Raw genomic sequence first — 13,515 nt, forward strand, 5'->3', positions numbered from 1 at the left:
GTTGATCTTACCAATATGGCATTGCTTCTGTTCCTGTCACTCGGTAGGGTATGTTTTCATTTCTGCACTCAGTTTCTAGGTAACGTTTGATCATTTTTGAGTGTGCAGTGGTACTGTCAAGATGAAAGGCTCAGATAGAACTATCATAACTTAATTACTTTTTATCAGTCAAGCATTTGAATCTAGATGTATCAGCTTGGAAAAATCTTTGTTGTTTTTCCCTTAGAGTTCCAGGTTTTTTGGCTGGAGGTTATTCTGGGTAGTGTTAGAACATGGAGTCCTCTCATGGTATAGGAAACAGTGAGTATTATGATCTTTAATACTTCTTGAGTTTCAGCATCTACATTTTGAATGATTAAAACTTTTCACTGATCTCTTTTCCTTTTGCCTTGATAATTTATATTTATTTTGAAGGCCCGATGCAGTCCATAATACTTATCGCCAGGGATGCAAGCACCTAACTCAAGCAGTCTGCACGGTAGGATGACACACGCATCTTTTGCTTAAACTGTGAACTCAGTCCTGTGAGTGATTGTGCTCAGTCATTGGAATAAGCCGCTTTGTAAAATCTTGGGGTGGAAAGCATGTGTGCAGTTTGGCCCTCCCTATTTGTGACTTAATTCCAGAAAGTTCCAAAAAGCAAAACTTGAATTTGCCATGTACCAGCAACTATTTACATAGCGTTTGCATTGTAATAGGTATTATAAATACTCTGGAGATGATTTAAAGCAAGCCAGAGTTGTGTGCAGATACTATGCCATTTTATATAAGGGCCTTGCGCTTCCGTAGATTTTGGTATTCTACTCGTATGTCTGTCGCCCACAGATACCGAGGGATGACTGCATATGTTTTTACTTGAGAACAAGTAAAGTTGTGGAATTCCATTTAAAAACTATAATCAACTTTTAAAAAAAGTCTGTGTATTGTGGGATAAGAGAAGCATGATCCAAAAACATTTATACAGAATGTTTACCATTTTGTATGTGTATGTATATATATGTGTATGTGTATATATTAACACATGTGTATGCACGTAGATATCTATATATGTGCATGTACGTGTGTGTGTCTTTGAACATGGGTACATCTGGATAATGAAAATTTTTCTGGTGGTAAAATTTAAAGCCTGTATCAAAATCAGGATGTTTAGGTTCTCCATAATCCCATCTGGCTGTTTTACTTTTACCAGCCAGGAGAAAAGAGTTTTTCCTCCATGGAGATTAGTCTAAGACTGGAGCCTGGACACACTTGTTAGCTTGCTGCTTCAGTTTCTTTAGGGTTGTCGGCATGCCACAGCAGTGCACCCTTTTTTTAAAGCATAGGACTCAGGACTTCCCAGGTGGTCCAGAGGTCCAGAGGCTATAAGACTCCGCAGTTCCAGTACTTCACTGCGCAGGGTGTGGGTTCGATCCCTGGTCGGGTAACTAAGATCCCACATACTGCACAGCCAAAAGTTAACTGATAGCACCGTTTAAAAACAAAAACAAAGAAAAACAACAAAACCCCAGCACCCACCTTTCTGTGTGAACACTCCTGGGGAGCAGCAGCAGCACTGCTCTGGAGAAGTCACAGGCCTGGTCACCTGCGTCTGCAGTCCGGCCTCCTTACACACCTGGCCCCTTAGTGTCCTCACACCTCTTTCTCCCTTGCATCGGACCAGAGGGCCAGGGAGGTGCTGTCTATTCTCAGCCATCTAAACTTCTCTTTTGTTGGTGCCTCCCAGCCATTCTCATCTGTTCCAGCTTTTGATTCATTTATTGAACTCAGGTTTTTCCTCAGTTGGGTTCTTTCTCTTTCTTTTTTTGGTCATTGTTCTTTCTCATTCTTGTCTACCTTAAAAAATGACAGAAGTTGTTCCCCTGATTCTTTTAAAATTTCCTGATCTTTAATTTCTTTAGAATTGCTTAGATCCTGCTATGTTACACTTCACCTTGTATATAGTTTTTGCTTCTTCTATAAACATCTGCTTAAAGCCTGCATTTATGAACCCATATGGATCCATTGAAGGTAATGGGCATTAGGTGAATGACCACTATGAGGCAGGCTCTGTTTACATTCTAGACTCTAAAGATAGATGCTTAGGTCATTGATTTGAGACCTTTTTTCTTTGCTAATATAGATGTTTACATCTATAAATTTCTTTTTTTTAAAAATTATAGTAAAATACACATAATGTAAAGCTTACCTTCTTATTTCAGTAGTGTTAACTCTGGGCTTCCCTGGTAGCTCAGCTGATAAAGAATCTGTCTGCAATGTGGGAGACCTGGGTTCAATCCCTGGATTGGGAAGATTCCCTGGAGGAGGGCATGACAACCCACTCCAGTAGCAACCCACTGCCTGGAGAATCCCCATGGACAGAGGCGCCTGGTGAGCTACAGTCCATGGGGTTGCACAGAGTGGGACACGACTGAGCGACTCAGCAGCAGCAGTGTTAACTGTATTCACTTTGTTGTCCAGCACATCTCTAGAACTTTCTCATCTTGCAGAACTGAAACTTGATACACATGTAAGAGCACCTCTCTGTTTCCCATACCCTCACCCCCGGCAACCACCATTCTACTTTCTGCTTCTGTGCTTTGCCTACTTCAGATATCTCAGCTGAGTGGATATACAGTAATTATACAATTATACATTACAATAATTACAATTAATATAATACAATTATACAGTAATTGTCAGGTTTATTTCACTTAGCATGATGTCCTTAAGGGTCATCCATGTTATAGCATGTGACAGGATTTCTTTTCTTAAGGCTGAATAATATTCCACTGTTACATATAGACCACATTATCTTTATCCGTTCCTCTATTAATGGATGTTTGAATTGTTTCCACCTTTTGGCCGTTGTGAATACTGCTGCTATAAACATGAGTGTGAAAATGTCTCATCAAATGCTTTCATTTCTTTTGGATGTAAACCTCGGTGTGGAATTGGTGGGTCATGTGGTGATTCTATTTTTCATTTTTTAAGGAACTTCGGTACTGTTTTCCATAGCACCTGCGCCATTTTACATTCGTATCAACACTGCTCCACTTTCCCCACATCCTCACTGCAACCCTTATTTCAGAGGGTTTTGTTTCTTTGCCATTCGAGTAGGTATGAAATGGCATCTAACTATAGTTTGATTTCATTGCCTTGATTGTTAGTGACATTGACCATCTTTCCATGTACTTATTGACCACTTGTATATTGTCTTTGGAGAAATGCCTGTTTAATTCTCTTGCCCATTTTTTAATCAGGATTTTTTTTTTTTCCTTGTTGGTGTTGAGTTATAGGAGTTCTTTGTCTATTCCAGATATTTTCTCCTTATCAGGAACATTTTTTTTAATATTTATTTTTTTATTTAAATATTTGCAGTATTTTCTCCAATTTCATAGGTTGTCTTTTCACTCTGCTAATAATGTTCTTTGCATAGACGTTTTCATTTTTTGTGTAGTCTAATTTATGTTTTTTTTCTTTTGTCACTTGGACTGTTGGTATCACATCCAGGAAGCCACTTCTAAGTCCAGGGCCATGAAACTTTCTTCCCATGTTTTCTTACAAGGATTTTACAGTTTTAGCTCTGACATTGAGGCATCTGTTTCTCCCGAGGCATTTCTCCTTGGCTTGTAGGTGGCGGCCTTCTTGCTGTGTCCTCACATGGCTTTTCCCTGTGTGCAGGCATCCCTGCTTCCTCTTTCTCTCCTTGTAAGGACATCAGTCATACTGGACTAGGATCCCACCCTTATGATCTCATTTCACCTTAATTACCCCTTTTAAAACCTTATGAAAAGCCCTATCTCCAAATGTAGTTTCACTGGGGATTAGGGCTTCAACATATAAAGCCCTTAATCTGGTTGAGTAAGTCCTTTTTCCTTTCCTAGTTAACTGAGAGTCCTCATTCTGAAAATCTGTTGAACTTTTATTAAATGCTTTTCCCATATTATCAAAATGCCCATATAGTTGTGCTCATTTTGTTAATATGATTATATTGATAGACTTTAGGGTGTTAAAATCAATCTTACACTTCTGGGACAAATCTCAGGAGGTTGTGATATATTACCATTTTAATATATTGTTCATAAATACTTTGTTAAGAATTTTTGCTTTTTTGTTCACGATGGATACTGGTTTATATTTCTCCTGTGGTGTTTGTATTTCTCCAGTGGTATTATCTGGTCTCACATAATGAACTGGAAAATGTTCCTTTTCAGTTTTCTAGAAGAGTTTGTATAGGATTAGGTTACTGCTTCCTTAAATACTCGCTAGAATTTGCCTGTGCAGTCACAAGGGCCAGGGGGTGGGGGTGTGTGTATGTGTAGTGGGGAGAGGATTGTCATTACAAATTTGACTTGTTCAGTTGCTATAGGGTATTCATATTTTCTATTTCTTCTTGGCTTGGTGTTTGTTATTTTTGTCTTTCAAGGAATTTGTCCCTTTCTTTTCCTTTGGCTATGAAACTTAGGGTAATAATATTTCCTTGTGTTTTTAATGTCCGTGTGATAGGTAATGTTGTACACTCTTTTGCTTTTTATATTGGTAATTTATGTCTTCTCTTTTTTTCAAAGATCAATCTGCCTAGCACTTTGTCACTTTTATTTTCGAAGTGATTGATTTCATTGAAATTTTTCTTATGATTTCATTCTCTTGATTTCATCGAAATTTTTCTCAGGCTTTTGCTATTTCATTGATTTTTGTTCATTTTAAAGAATTTCTCCATGTTTTGGGCTTAATTTGCTCTATTTTATAGTTTCTTAAGGTTGTAGGTTAGATTATTCAAATTACTATACAATTCAAAATATATTTTAATTCCTGTTGTGATTTCTTCTTTGAACCAATGGATGTTTAGGAGTGTGTTGTTAAATTTCCAAATAATTGGAGTTTTCATGATTGTGTTTTTGATTTATAATTTCATTTTGGTCATTGCACATTTTCTATATGATTTCCATCTTGTCAAATTTATTGAGACTTGCTTGATGACTCTACATATGGATTATTGTGGAGAATGCACTAGAGAATAACATGTATTTTGTTCATGTTGGCATGTCCTATAAACATTCAGTCATGATGGTTGATAGTGCTGTTTAGATCTTTTGTGTCTTGCTGACTTTTTTTTTTCATTGTGTCAGTTGCTGAGAGAATGGTGTTTAAACTCCAGATATATTTGTAGCATTATTTAATTGTTATTGTTCACGTGCATATTTGTGATTATTTTCTTCTTGATTAATTGACCCTTTTATCTATTCTGGTGGCCATCTTTATCTCCTATAATAATGTGTTTTGTTTTGAAATCTATTCTGTTTGATATTAATATAACCTTTCAGCCCTTCTTATGGTTATTGTTTACATAGTATCTCTTTTTGTATCTACTTTCCACCTACTATATCTTTATATTTATTTTCTGTCTCTTGTAGATAGTATATGTTTGGGTCCCTGTTAACCATTCTGACATTTTTTGCCTTTTAATAGAATTTCTTTTGAGATTGTGGTCCACTTTTTTGGATTGTATCACTAAAGTTAAGTTCTAGAGATCCTGGATCCTATTATTTTTCTCCATTGAAGGTAATTTCCATTGTTTCAGATCATTTTCGTGGCTAGGTTTGATTGTAAACTGTTTCTCATACAGTGGCTCTGGTCTGCATTCAGCTAGGCGGTATCTCAGCGACTGCTTGGTATCTATTTTCTGTGCATCAGTAAGAGATGTGAACAGAGTTGGGGAATCCCATCTCTCTGTTTCCTTTGGAGGACTCCCCTACTGTCTCTGGTATTCATGGCTGCCTAGCTTTGCTTTCTTAATTTCCAAAGACAGACTGTTATCCAAGTATGTACTTGCTGCTGTTGTGTCTCCCCCCAGGACTGTGCTACCTCAGTGAACAGTCTTGAGGATTGGAAGTGTTAGTTGCTCAGTTGTGTCCGACTCTTTGCTACCCTATGGACTGTAGCCCACCAGACTCCTGTGTCCATGGGACTCTCCAGGCCAGAATACTGGAGTGGGTTGCCATTCCCTTCTCCAGAATATCTTCTCAACCCAGGGATCCAACCTGGGTCTCCTGCATTGCAGGCGGATTCTTTACCGTCTGAGCCACTTGGGAAGCTGAACTTGGTTGCAAGGTGATGTGCTCTCCCATCGAGTTGGCCAGCCCTTGTTCAGACTTCAGCTCTTCTTTTCTACTCCTCACGCTTTTACACTCAGTTCATTCTCTATACTCACATCAAACAAAAGGTTCAGGAGAGTGGCATGAATAAGAAACTGGAGCTCTGGTATCTGAAGGACTTTATAGCCCAAGTGCATGCTATGCTAAATATTTAATAGGATGAGGGAAAAACTATATACCTAGTGTATATTATTAGTATTTACTTTGAGTAATGAAGCATATGAAAGCCAGACTTGATGTAGATAAGCTACAATGCATTTGATACTCCCAACGTTATCACTTTTTTCTATTTTAAGTGTTTACTTGGGTATTATTGTCATGTTAATAGTGTTGGTTTTATGTGTAGATCATTTAAGGGTTCTGTTTTATGGGCATGAATGGTATTGTCTTACTGACTTCTTTTTATCCAAGGTAAAATCCACTGATAGCTGCCTCTTCTTTATTAAATGCTTCGATGACACTGTTCATAGCTTCAGGGTTCCCAAGAACAGCCTTCAGCAGACAAGAGAGGTAATTTTATGGATTTGTCTTTCATAAAACAACATTTAAGGACATAAAGAATATCAAATAGGCTCAATATTAACATCTTGTTGATTATGCCTTTTTAATGGGAGTGATGATATAAAACTTTTGAAATTTGGCTTATGAATTAATTCCTTATCAACATGTACCTGCAGGTATTTTCTCTTCTTTTAAGATTTTGCTTCTGTGAAAGTTAAGGGCCCCTAGTGGTTTTAGGAAAAAGCCTAAATGATTATTCATTCTGCCCCTGAATTTATAGGCGAGGTAAGATTGAAGTGCCCTCTTAACGGTCCTGCAGCTGGCCAGCGACAGAGCCTGGCTCCAGCCCAGGTGTTCTGCTTTATTACACTGTAGACTCAGCTTCTCTTTGTGGTAATTTGAATGATAGCAGCAAGCAAGAAAATTGGGATTGATGTGACAAAAATTCATTGTGTAGTTATTTAATGGAGACTGCATATTCCTTTCGATCAAGGCAGTATTGTAAACTTACCTTGTTTTTTTATAAATCATGTAAGGGGTTAAAAGCATTTGTTTTCCAGGGGCTTCTCTTAGTAGTGGGCTTCCCTGATAGCTCAGGTGGTAAAGAATCTGCCTGCAGTGCAGGAGATTCTGGTTCGATTCCTAGGCCGAGAAGATCCGCTGGAAAAGGGATAGGCTGCCCACTCCAGTATTGTTGGGCTTCCCTTGTGGCTCAGCTGGTAAAGAATCTGCCTGCGATGTGGGAGGCCTGGGTTCAGTCCTTGGGTTGGGAATATCTCCTGGAGAAAGGAACAGCTACCCACTCCAGTATTCTGGCCTGTATTCCAGAATTCCATGGACTGTATAATCCATGAGGTTGCAAAGAGTCAGACATGACTGAGCAACTTTCACTTTTCCCTAAGTAGTATAGTGTATAAGAATCTGCCTACCAATGCAGGGGACGCGGGTTTGATCCCTGGTCTAGGAAGATCCTGGAGAAGGCGATAGCACCCCACTCCAGTACTCTCGCCTGGAGAATCCCTTGGACAGAGGAGCCTGGTGGGCTGCAGTCCATGGGGTCGCTAAGACTCGGACACAACTGAGGCCTTCACTTTCACTTTTCACTTTCATGCATTGGAGAAGGAAATGGCAACCCACTCCAGTGTTCTTGCCTGGAGAATCCCAGGGACGTCGGGGCCTGGTGGGCTGCCATCTATGGGGTCGCACAGAGTCGGACATGACTGAAGTGACTTAGCAGCAGTAGCAGCAGCAGCTAGGAAGATCCTATGTAACACCTACTGAGCCTGTGCTCTAGAGCCCAGGAGCCTTAGCTACTGAGCCCATGTGCCCTAGAGCCTGTGCTCTGCAACAAGAGAAGCCACCACAATAAGAAGCCCTCACACAACTGGAGAGTACCCCCACTCTCAGCTGCTGGAGAAAAAGCCTGTGCAGCCAAAAATAGATATTTAAAATAAAAATTTTTCTAAAAATGTGTTTCCAGAATGATTAACTTTTGCCTTGCAGAGAACATTGAACAATCCAAACCATGTCTGTCCTAACGTTTCATAAAAGGGTAAGACTTCATCCTGAGAAATGCTGTGAGAAATGAGGTAGAAGGTAGGTATTTTTAGGGCAAACATTCCATATTTTTGTAAATCACTGATTTTTTAAAAACAGTAAAGCCATGAAATTAAAAGACGCTTACTCCTTGGAAGAGAAGTTATGACCAACCTAGGTAACATATTGAAAAGCAGAGACATTACTTTGCCAACAAAGGTCCATCTAGTCAAGGCTATGGTTTTTCCAGTGGTCATGTATGGATGTGGGAGTTGGACTATGAAGAAAGCTGAGTGCTGAAGAATGGATGCTTTTGAACTGTGGTGTTGGAGAAGACTCTGGAGAGTCCCTTGGACTGCGAGGAGATCCAACCAGTCCATTCTAAAGGAGATCAGCCCTGGGATTTCTTTGGAAGGAATGATGCTAAAGCTGAAACTCCAGTACTTTGGCCACCTCATGCAAAGAGTTGACTCATTGAAAAAGACTGATGCTGGGAGGGATTGGGGACAGGAGGAAAAGGGGACGACAGAGGATGAGATGGCTGGATGGCATCACTGACTCGATGGACGTGAGTCTGAGTGAACTCCGGGAGATGGTGATGGACAGGGAGGCCTGGGGTGCTGCACTTCATGGGGTCGCAAAGAGTCAGACACGACTGAATGACTGAACTGAACTGATTCCTTAAAAAACTGGAAATAGAACTGCCTTATGATCCAGCAATCCCACTGCTGGGCATACACACTGAGGAAACCAGAATTGAAAGAGACACGTGTACCCCAATGTTCATCACAGCGCTGTTTATAATAGCCAGGACATGGAAGCAACCTAGATCTCCATCAGCAGATGAATGGATAAGAAAGCTATGGTATATGTACACAATGGAGTATTACTCAGCCATTAAAAAGAATACATTTAAATCAGTTCTAATGAGGTGGATGAAACTGGAGCCTATTATACAGAGTGAAGTAAGCCAGAAAGAAAAACACCAATACAGTATACTAACACATATATATGGAATTTAGAAAGATGGTAACAATAACCCTGTATATGAGACAGCAAAAGAGACACTGATGTATAAAACAGTCTTTTGGACTCTGTGGGAGAGGGAGAGGGTGGGATGATTTGGGAGAATGGCATTGAAATATGTATAATATCATGTATGAAACGAGTTGCCAGTCCAGGTTCGATGCACGATACTGGATGCTTGAGGCTGGTGCACTGGGATGACCCAGAGGGATGGTATGGGGAGGGAGGAGGGTTCAGGATGGGGAACACATGTATGCCTGTGGCAGACTCATTTCGATATATGGCAGAACCAATACAATATTGTAAAGTTTAAAAATAAAATCAAAGTACCTTAAAAAAAATAAAAAAAGATACTTAACAACAACAACAAAAAACATCAGGGCAATTTTTGGCTCTCTCAAAATGATCTGAATTTCTTGTGCTTAAGGCAGCTTAGTAAATTGTTGCTAGACGTATTATTATGCAATAACTTACTCAACAGGGTTGAGAACCTATAATTCTTAAGTGAAAAATTCTCCACCCATTGTTTTGTTTTTGTAATGTGTTTCAGTATTAATATGAATGAATATGCAAACTTACAGATGATGTTTTTTAAAGGATTGGGAAAATTTTTTATCTAGACATGTTATAAACGAGAGACATGCATCATTACTTCATTGTTGGGTATATTCTGCTTTGTTTTTTTGAAGCCATAACATTTTTTTTCCTCCATGTAAATTTTATGCTTTTCAGGTTGTTGTCATAATACGTGTTTCGAGTTAAAAGTGTATTTCACCTGTTTAAATCCTTGGATTATCTCAGGACTGGCTGGAAGCAATAGAAGAGCATTCTGCTTACAGCACACACTACTGTTCCCAAGACCAAGTGACTGATGATGAAGAAGACGATGCAGTTTCTGCTGTAGACTTGAAGGAATCCTTAGAGGTAAGTAGAAAATGTAACTTGACCTGTACAGCTAACTCTATCACTCAGGTTTTACTAAGAATATTTTTCTTAATATGAGGTTTTGAATTTAGATTTCTGTCCAGAATGCAAATAGTATTACTCTTTTAGTAATATTCTTCTGCTACTTATACTGTCTCTCTTATGGTAATAATGATCAAATATCTCTGTAAATAGGCTGTAATGATAGGCATGTGCCTACGTATATATTTTTTGGTTAACATGTTTATGCTGTGATCAGATTGTCATTCTCTTTGAAAACTGCTGCCAGGAGGGGAGACATGCATTGCTTGCCTTACTGCCCTTTATGACTTCACTATATATTTCAGAGTTTAAATAATGCAACCATAGTGATACCTTCCCTGGACTGTAGTTTCATTTAAAAGCATGTGTAATCTCTAACTTCCTTGATTAGAGGTAAGGTTAAAGCATCAGTGATGAATGGAGAGGCCCTCATCTGAAGTGACATCAATGCCTCATCCACAGAGACATACCAACATAAGTAATTGAGATAGGTATCTTTTTTCTTGGCATCAGTTTTGTGGCTGTACCTTTTGAATGAATGGGTTTGGAAGAATTAGAACTACAAAAGGATAATGTGTTTTGATTTAAATAATTATATCAGAACATGTGAATTTGCCTACGCAATTTAATCCTTTTTTAAATGAAATGAATTTATTGGAGAATTTGAATGTTTCTATGTCAACAACTTTAGTGAGTTTAAGTTTACTAATATCTAAGGAGTTTTATTGACTTAAGGATCTATCAGCTTAAAATAAGAGATTCAGATATTTTGAATCCCTAATCTTATTATGGAACATGAAAAAATTTGAGCCCTTCCATGTTTGTTGAAGACATTCCCCAGAAGTTAACTGTTGCCTTACCAGCACCCCTTCTCTTTTAAAGTCGAATATGTAAAATGACAACCATAAACATAATTTTCAGATTGGTGAACTTTGCAAAAGTAACATGTAACATCTAAATAACATTAAAACTCTTCAAATAAAGAAGGTTTAAATATTTATAGCCAAAGTCATGTTAGGCAGTAAAAAATAAAACTGTGCTAAAATATTTTAACTTTTAATCAGTGTTCCTTAAGTGAAAAATCCTTCCCTATTTATGTACCTTCAACAAAAGGGTAAATAATAAAACCTGGAAGGGCTTACAAGGCATGACAACTTCTTTCCCAGGATTATGGTAATTTTAAGACCTTTTTAATGGAAGCTACAGGTAAAATATAAGCATACTAAGTTGCATATCATTAAAAAAAAAACTTCCTTGAGGAAATGTTTCTTCTTTAGCTTCATTTTCAAATTTTAGAGTTATCAAGCACAACTGTACCTTTTATTCCTTAGTTGAATATTGAGTTCTTACATTAACTTTAAACTCATGAGGTTTTTGCCTTGTAGATTTTACAGCACCTGAAGTCGGTGAGAGTTTCAGCCAGTGTTAAGTACTTGAGGTTTTGCAGGTTTACACTTATCTCTTTCTAGCAGAAGTTGAGTGCTTTCCTCTGTCTCAGTTTCTGGAGGTTGGTCAGAAAAGGTAAAATCTGACACGAGCCTGACTTGTAGCTTGTGGTAGACCGGCTCCAGAACACCCTCAGTCCTTGGACTCTTAGGCTGCAGAGAAATACTGGGACCAATTTGTGAAATAGGTCTATTCTAGATGTCTATAGGCTTTCTAAAGGAAATGAGGAACTCTCGGACTGGAATGTTCTGCAACTACCTGAATTAACAAAAATTAACCTCATTCCCTCAACATGCTTTTGAACGAGTAAGTGGACTTAGAAGAAATTGGGGGGGATAGGGGAGTGTCCACAGAGTGACTGTGTCGTATGATGCTCTTGGTCCCATTGTACCTCTTCAGGGAGGGGCCTTCAGAAACTTAAAACATTTTGTCTGAGCCCTCAGTCTGTCACTGTCTTGAGGTTTGGCCTACGGGGAGAAAAGTGTAAGACAGATCATAAAAATATTGGCCTTACAGTTATTGCCTTCATGGCAACTTGAAAATATTTCAGAAATAAAAACTGGAAGAGAAATTCAAGCAGGTGTTGGTATAGAACTCTACTGTCTAATATGATTGCTGCTAGATACATGTGACTATTTACATTTAAATGAATTAGAGTTAAATGAAAAATCCAGTAACTTTTTTTTTTAGTTTAATTTTTGTAGCTGTGCTGGGTCTTCATTGCTCTAGTTGTAGCAGGCGGGGGCTACTGTCTGGCTGCAGAGGGCCAGCTTTCACTGTGTGACTTCTCTCATGGCGGAGCACAGGCTCCAGGGCACGCAGGCTTCAGTAGTCGCAGTTCCCGGTCTTTAAAGCACAAGCTCAGCAGTTGTGGCACATGGGCTTAGTCGCTCCTTAACATGTGGGGTCTTCTGTGACCTGCAGTCTAACCTGTGTCTCCTGCATTGGCGGGTGGATCCTTTACACTAAGCTACGGGAGAAGTCCTAGTTCCTTATTTTAATTAGCCACGTTTCAAGCGCTCAGCATTTTGGACTCTTTTGTTGACTATGAGGGCTACTCCCTTTCTTCTAAGGGATTCTTGCCCACAGTAGTAGACATAATGGTCATCTGAGTTAAATTCACCCATTCCAATCCATTTTAGTTCCCTGATTCTTAAAATGTTGATGTTCACTCTTGTTATCTTCTGTTTGACCACTTCCAATTTACCTTGATTCATGGACCTAACATTCCAGGTTCCTATGCAGTATTCATTACAGCATCAGACTTGACTTCCATCACCAGTCACATCCACAGCTGGGTGTTGTTTTTGCTTTGGCTCTGTCTCTTCATTCTTTCTGGAGTTACTTCTCCTCTGTTTTCCAGTAGCATATTGGGCACCTACCAAACTGGGGAGTTCATCTTTGAGTGTCCTGTCTTTTGCCTTTTCATACTGTTCATGGGGTTCTCAAGGCAAGAACACTGAAGTGGTTTGCCATTCCCTTCTCCAGTGGACCCTGTTTTGTCAGAACTCTCCACCATGACCTGTCCGTCTTGGATGGCCCTATACAGCATGGCTCATACTTTCATTGAGTTAGACAAGGCTGTGGTCCATGTGATCAGTTTGATTAGTTTTCTGTGGTTGTGGTTTTCATTCTGTCTGCCCTCTAATGGAGAAGGATAAGAGGCTTATGGAAACTTCCTGATGGAAGAGACTGACTGAGGGGGAAACTGGATCTTGTTCTGATGGGCGAGGCCATGCTCCATAAATCTTTAATCCAATTTTCTGTTGATGGACAGGGCTATGTTCCCTCCCTGTTGTTTGACCTGAGGCCAAACTGTGGTGGAGGTAATGAAGATAATGGTGACCTCCTTCAAAAGGTCCCAAGCACACACTGCCACACCCAGTGCCCCGAACCCTGCAGCAGG

At 39.3% G+C, this 13,515-nt stretch overlaps 1 protein-coding gene across 5 annotated transcripts in view; it reads left to right on the plus strand.

The window, feature by feature from the left end:
* OSBPL1A (oxysterol binding protein like 1A) overlaps nt 1-13,515 on the plus strand; it is a 252,855-nt gene that overhangs the window by 59,240 nt on the left and 180,100 nt on the right. For all 5 annotated transcript variants that reach the window (XM_061399735.1, XM_061399734.1, XM_061399731.1 and 2 more), the window contains 4 exons: nt 227-300; nt 415-478; nt 6,546-6,644; nt 9,999-10,121. In XM_061399735.1, coding sequence (XP_061255719.1) covers nt 227-300; nt 415-478; nt 6,546-6,644; nt 9,999-10,121 — 360 coding nt within the window. The remainder of the gene's footprint in view (nt 1-226; nt 301-414; nt 479-6,545; nt 6,645-9,998; nt 10,122-13,515) is intronic.

The sequence above is a fragment of the Bos javanicus genome, chromosome 24 (genome assembly GCF_032452875.1).
Source record: "Bos javanicus breed banteng chromosome 24, ARS-OSU_banteng_1.0, whole genome shotgun sequence".
Lineage (NCBI taxonomy): Eukaryota > Metazoa > Chordata > Mammalia > Artiodactyla > Bovidae > Bos > Bos javanicus.